At 45.4% G+C, this 7,121-nt stretch overlaps 1 protein-coding gene across 15 annotated transcripts in view; it reads left to right on the top strand.

The window, feature by feature from the left end:
* Positions 1-7,121, top strand: part of ZNF618 (zinc finger protein 618) — a 166,593-nt gene that overhangs the window by 56,922 nt on the left and 102,550 nt on the right. Inside the window, exon 1 of one of the 15 annotated variants that reach the window (XM_083807660.1) lies at positions 5,006-5,192. The exons of the other annotated variants lie outside the window; for them this stretch is intronic. Within the exon in view, the coding sequence (XP_083663786.1) occupies positions 5,106-5,192 (87 nt within the window). The 5' untranslated portion in view covers positions 5,006-5,105. Of the gene's footprint in view, positions 1-5,005; positions 5,193-7,121 lie in introns of those variants that run through there. 15 annotated transcript variants of the gene reach the window in all.

Here is a 7,121-nt window from a genome sequence, read left to right as displayed (position 1 = left end):
CTTTTGTTTATTTGTAATGTTGAAGCTCCCTGAAAGGCTCTCCTGCTCGTCAGGGGGTGTACACCCCTTGTGTCCCCATCTCTCTCCAGTCAACCTTCTCCATGTCCTCCTTTCAATTTAGAACAATGTGGAGGCAAATGTGCATCAAAGTAGAGATCCAGGATGGAGTTTGGGGATGCAAGGACAGTACCCAGTATTCACCAGACTTTCACACAGACGCCCCGAGTTGTTGCATCTTCCCATACTTTTAATCCCACACTTGGAAAGTTTCGTGCAGAAAACAATTCTTGAGCTTAAGAAATTTTTCCTTTGTTCAGGAGGTTTAATTTATTGGAGATTGTGTGCCATAAGGCACTCCCAAAATTTGTGGTATGCCATATTCCTTGGGTACAAAACAGTTTATATAGAAAATATCCACTGCTTTCGCTGTAGTTTATTTATGATCCCAGTGTGAAACAATCCACCCAAGGTGAATAATTGCCTGTGTGACTGCCGCAGCATGAAGCATAAGTGAGCATCACTTTTTTGGAAGAGGTTGTAGAAGTGGGTGTATGTGAGCTTTTCCCAGCCCAACATCTCGTACTGTTCGTGGTCAACAGGAGACTGGAGCAGCACGGAGCAGGTTGGCAGTCAGAGAATTTCTGGAGGAGGAAGCAGCCGTTGGCCTAGGGTTTTGTGTCCTTTTTTTTTTCCCCGCAAAGGACCGTGGCTCTGTTGCGGTGGGTTCATTTCTCAACTTGGAGGCAGAACCAGGCACTGGCAGCAGCAGCCTGTGCTCTGGGGAAACCCAGACTTTGTTTGAAAATTCTGCCTTAACACTTGGGCTCAGGGATTTCTCTCTGCTTTTTAGACATGACCCAAGGCCGCCTTTGAATTTTGGGGAGGCAGTCATGCCTCCTTTCAAGAGATTGCTTGCTTTCCTTTCAAGAGATGTGGCAGCAGTTACTGGTCTGCGGGCTTACAGAGGACTAATGATGCAGCCTGCAAAATTCAGTCCCAAAATGGATTCTGTAAGAACATTTGTACCTTTTTTCACATCACGGTCGCGGTTTTCCAGCACTGCTCTGACAAAACCTGTCCAGTGGCAGAGCTGTGCAAATAATAGATTTTTTGTTTCCTTGCAGCACTGACAAATTGAAAAATTCCTTCTTGGGTTGAGCCAGAGGAAAAATATATTGATTTAAATTTTTGTTGTGAAAATAAAAAATAGCATTTGGGGGTATATAGTTTTGGGTTGAACAAAATTTGGGGCTTGCAAGTATTTCCTTTAGATTTTGAACATACCTTCAAGTTCTTGCTTTAAAAAATAAATAGGACAGATATTTTGCCTGTATGAATCAGAAAATTTTAAATGTCAGACTGTGTCACTTCCACTTTTTGAAAATGAGTGTCATACTTCATTGTATGAGTACTTCAGCAAAAATGACACTAATCCATGCAATAGTCGGTCTTGCTATGTAGCTACACTTCTGGCAGAAAATAATTTCCCTTCAGCTCTATGCCCTTATTTTTTTTCAGCTCCATGAACTATAGAGAATATAAGGTCAGGAAGGATGGGTCTGGGTGATGTTTGTCCCATGGAAACGCCTCGAAAGAGAATTTCTTTAGTCCAGGCGGTTGCTGAAAGATGTCAGTTTGGGAGTGACAGAAGCGAAGGCTGGTGGTACGCAGGGAGAACCCCTCTTCCCAGCTTTGTTTGAGGACTTGAGGTGAGGTTTGCAGGGCAGGTCCTGGGCCAGACCGGCAGCTCCATCACCGCGCCCTCCGCGCTCGGCAGCCCCTGGGTTGTCTCCAGGAGGGGAACGTGTCCCTGCAGGGGTGCTCCCACAGCCTTTGCGTTTCAGCTGTACCCAGGAGCAGTTGTTTTTTCTCTTCCCTTATTTTCCAAATTGCCATAGTTCTTGGGAACCCACCCGACTTTGCTGAGGGCAGCAAGGCATTTTTTTCATCCTTTTTTTTTTTTTTCTTTTTTTAATCTAGGAGGTTTGTTGTTTATTTATTTATATCCGCTCAGGGAGTTGATCTGTTGATATTTATAGGATTTGTGGTTGGCTGATGGGGGTTATTTTGCAATCAGAATTTCTAAGATTTCTACTTTAAGCCTGCTTTTTTCAAACTTTGTTTTTTTCCCTTTGTTCTATTTTTTCTTTTTTCTCTTTTCTCTTTTTACTGTTTTGTCTTCCTTTTTTCTTTTTTCTTTTTTTTTTCTTTTTTTTTTTTGAGAGAGACAGGCAGACTAAACTCTTTCTGAATTTTCCCCCTGTAATTACTGCTCTTTTTTAAGTTTGAAAAAATCATCGAGCTTTGTGTGCCGTCCCCCTTCTTACTTTTAGGTCAATGTGGTTTGACTTTTTTTTTTTTTTTTTCCCTTTCCAAAGTAAAATTACCACAATTTCATGCTATTAAAAAAGCCAATCACACAAAATTGGGAGAGAAGGTGACGATCCCTAGTTAACCTTCCAGTGGTAAACATTTGTTTAGTTTCAGTTTCTTAGTTCATCTCTGAGCGCTACAAGGGGTTTCTCTTGTGAGGCTAAAAAAAAAATTATTTTATGGTGATAAAATAAGAATTTTATTCTTGCAGTCCTGCTCTTAACACAGTTGTACTGTGGTCCAATGTATCTATGTCCATTGAGGTATTTATTAAATTATGCATTTTTAATTCTGGATACTAATTTACTGCTTTGGATTATCATTTGACAAATGTTTAATTTTTCATTATATACCTCAGATATAAAACTGAACATCATTAATAGCTTGCATCTGTACAACGCAGTTAATTACGAAAGGACCCAAAACATTCTCCAAAATTTACAAAAGAAAGATTAAAAACTCCAAAATGTACAGTTCTGCCCAGGGATCACATTACTACCCCGGACACACAGATGACAGGGCAGCTGCTCTGGGACGTGCATCGCAGTGTCTGCAGATTTAAAGGGCAAAGTTTTAGTCTTATGAAAGTTTCTTCCAAGAAGTACTTCATCACCGGGCTCCTCCTCGGCTCCTCGGCCTGCGAAGCTGCGGTTGGTGGATCTCCCCTGGGCGCAAGCTGTCCTCTGAGGATGTTCTGGACATGTTTTGTTTTTATTTTTTGTTTTGAATGTTTTCTAATGTCTTGGGTTGGGGCTTCTTGAAGGTCACAGGCTGCTGTTGGAGGCCAGTGGGGCGATCTGTGGGGTTCTCTGGCATTTTTGCACTGGGAGGCAGCAATGGGACTTCGGGGTTTCATGGACATCTGTCCAGGGAGCTACCCTGTTCAGGGGTGGTTTTCCTGTAGATACAGGCTTGGCTCTCTCTTTTCCAGCACCATTTTCAGTGCTCAGAGAGCAGGACTTGAGCATCTGAAACAGCTCAAGGTACAGGAGCAGAGGTGCTTCTGGTGAGCCACCGTGCTGTCAGGTCATTCACCTGCTCTAACGAGCATCAGGAGTGCTCCTGATGGCAGAAATGCTCCCATGTAGCCTGCAGCCTGTATCTGCATGGTGGAGTTGCACCTGAAGGTGCTTTTGGATCAGGACATCCCATGGTTTGAGAGCTTGAGGTGTCTCCTGGCTGGTCGCCGCTTGCAGCTGCTGCCCCAGGGGCCGTGCTCCCTGCAGCGTGGCTCTGCTGCCCTCGGCTGTTTGCTCTGCCCGTGGCTCCTCTCACCAGGCTCCTGTCAGCGGTGCGCCGTGACTGGCGCGGAACACAACAAGATCTGTCTGAGCACCAGGCAGCCCTTCTGAGCTGTGCAGGTGACAGGGCACTGGCACAGGCTGCCCAGAGAGGTTGTGGAGTCCCCTCCTTGGGAGATCTTCAGGAGCCTCCTGGACGTGGTGCTGGGCACCTTGCTCTGGGAGGCCCTGCTGGGGCAGGGCTTGGACCAGAGGCCCCCAGGGGTGCCTCCAGCCTCAGTCAGCCGTGCCGTGACTGTTTTCACAAAACAATGGCGTAGATCAAACCTTCCACCGAGTTCTTCCACCTGCGGTGCAGTTAGCCTGGGCCGGCGTGCTGCCAGCCCGTGCCTCACAGGCCGGCGTGCCGCGCGCTCACCCGGCAGGGCCGGGCAGGCCGTGCCCGCTGCATCGCTCCACGCGTGCGGAGGAACGGTGCTGGCGGTTCCTGCGGGCTGGGTAACTCATGCCGCGGGAGGCGACCGCAGCTCCCTCGGATGTGGCGTTTCAAAGCACAGCCGACCTCCGCAGAGCCAGGAGATGCGCCTGTTTGGAAACGGCAGAACAAAATGTGTCCAACAGCACTTCTGTAGTAAAATGTGTGGGATTCCGTGTATAAATAAGTCCTACTATATTTTTTTTTTTCACATGCGCTTATAGCTTTTTTAGATATGTTTGTTTTATCAACTTGGAAAGTTGCCTGTAACAGGATTTTTTAAAAATTGATTTCCTGAGAGTTTCCTGTGAAATTGGAAACCTGGAGAAATGGGTGGATTTCTGAAATACTATCGCATGGTTTTTCTCCCCCTTTTTTCCCTAAGTAAAAAATAATAATACCCCCCTCCCCCCTCAAGGTTTCATTCCATATACATTTATTCTTTAAAAATACTTCCAGCTGTTCCTTTTGCTGGGAAACTCATACCATCTATAAACGAGGGCTTGATTCAGATAATTCTGTTGTTTTGCCTGGTCACTCTGATTTTCCAGCTTTTACAATATGAGAGTTCAGAAGTAATCAGTAATGGTTTTTCTCCTCTTCACCCTCAATTTGATTATTTTTCTCGTAAAGAACAGAGTAAGAAGAGCGCTGAGCAACAGGAGATGGAAAAAATATTTTGATTACTTTTCAGTTGCTTATAATCAAGGAGTAACTCTTTAAATCCAGGGCAATTTATTGCATTGATTTAATTCATAATTTTAATTTCATGACTTTTTTTGGAGGAAAAAAAAAAGACAAAAACAACAGCGCACTGAGGTGCATAAGGTTGAAGCTTTTTAATACTTGTTTGAACAGTTGTAGTTTTAGGTTAAAATTTATTTAATGTTCCCTTTCTTCTGTCTACCTCTGCCAGAATACGCTACTTGAATTTCCCTGGGCTGCCACAAGAGAAAAATTGAAATTCAAAGCACAGATTCCGCCAGTACTTTCAGCAAGTTCATAAAATTACTCATATGAATATTCCCTTGACTCAAAGGCAACTGCTTGCAGTCCTTAAACCTGTCTGGGACTATCTGAAGTATTGGGAGCCAAAGCAAATGGTAGGTGACACGGAAATCCTGAGTACTTCAAAGGCAATTTTTTTCAGTTTCAGGAGCAAAAAGCTCTGGAGTTGTTCAGTGCCTGGCCAAGCTGTTTGTGATATTTTGATCTTTTTTTTTTCCTTTCATGTCAATAGGCTGGCGTTAAATCTGGAGGGTGGTTTTCATCTTGTAATCCATGATGTGGATATAACTGGGAGGGGTGCCCTTGGTGCAGGACAGGAAGAGCTGGAGGTGACAGAGGTGGCTGGAATTATTTCCTCGCTGAGTTTGGTGTTTGCGTGGCTCTCCCAGTTACGAGCTAGCAAAACCCTTAATGTGCCTTTTCCAGCAGGGAGTAAACCTCTTCAGTCTGAAACTTTTAGAAGAACTTGTAATTACGAGTTACAGAGCCAGCTCAGAAACTGGGTGGCTGCAAGTAAAACACCCAAGTTATTAAGTTAAGATTATAAAATGGAAAGATAATCAGTAATAGGCAAGAAGTAAATACAGTGAAATTTACTGAGAATAATTTCCAGATTTTAATCACTTTTATCATAATAACACTAATCATTATTATTTGTCTACTTAGAATTTTCACCTCTGTGCTCCAACTTTCTCTGCCTGAGATAAGAGTTTGGGGAAAAGTTTGAGCAAACCAAGTCCAGCCGCTTTCAAGACCAAACAACGTTAAAAAAAAAAGAAAAAAAGAAAAATAAAAATAATTCTTCTGCCAATACAAAGAGAATTGAAATCAGCATAGAGAGGGCCCCTGGGTTAAGTCAGAACTGAAACTCTGAACGTGGAAAGCGTCATTCTCGTTTCAGCTTCTCCAGTGAAATCTTGTGCTCACGTCTGACCTTTGGGCTGCTTTGGGCTGATGGAGCTCCTGGCTCCGTCTCCATCAGCCATATTCGGGAAGTGCTGAGCAGCTTTGGGACAACTGGGGACCTTCAGGGAGGCGGGCTGCTTCCTTCCCCAGGCGTACGAGTGGTGTGAAGCATCGTCAGCTTTTAGTTCTCCCTGTTAATTCAGGGATGGGCACCTGGGAGAGACGAGGTGCGGATCAGTCAGACTCTGTGCATGGGATCACCCGTGGGGTGGCCCCGTGGGGACGAGAGCATCTCTTTGCAGCTCTGGTGGTTTCTCGTGGTGGGACGCTGCAGCGCTCTTGGCTGTCCTCGCACTGTGGTGGTCAAGCAGCACCCCTGGCCTCAGGCGCTGGGAACCACCACCTCTGGGTGCTGAATCGTGCTGATAGACCATGTTCTCTGCCTGAATGTATTCCTTGCCACATGTCCTTTCCGGGACATCGGCCACCAGCAAGAAGGAGACACAGGAACCTTAGGTGATGGTGTTTTCCCACCTAGAAATTGCTCTGTAACAACTGGTTTCTTTGTACGATGAGTAACTGGTTCCAGCAGGCGTTACCTGCACAGGGAGATGAGATGGATGAGCTCATGTCGGTGAGCTAGCTGTAATAAACTCATGAATTCCGCTCAAATGTGCGCCAAGCATGCAGATTTGGTGGTGGCCAAGTGGGGTTGGATGGGTTAATGATGGGTTAATGGTGTCCCCGTGGCAGTGGGGATGCTCTGTCTGTCTGGTGCCTGGGAGCTGGGAACTGGTGTGTCACGGCACCGTGGAGTCACCTTGGCAGCTTCCAGTGAATGAACTTTGGAAATCTAAACATTAAAGCAAGTCTTTGTAGAGCTGGGTTTAAATAATGCATATGCAGAAATATCTGTAGTCCTGTTGCCGTACTCTCCTCTGGCACTGGGTGTGCTGAGTTACAGACTAAAAGATTTCAGTAGATGCGTTGGTCCAGTCGCTGATGGGTGGACCTGTCCCAGCGCCATCGATGCTGCTTGGGTGAGCCCAGTGCCTGGTGATGGTTCCTGCGTGGCCCTTATATCCCTGATTGTCACCCTTGGTGCCCTTCTCACCTGC

Source organism: Anser anser, assembly GCF_964211835.1.
Source record: "Anser anser genome assembly, chromosome: 21".
In the NCBI taxonomy this organism is placed as follows: domain Eukaryota; kingdom Metazoa; phylum Chordata; class Aves; order Anseriformes; family Anatidae; genus Anser; species Anser anser.
The sequence above is the reverse complement of the archived record's forward strand: the minus strand, read 5'-3'. Positions and strand labels throughout refer to the sequence as shown.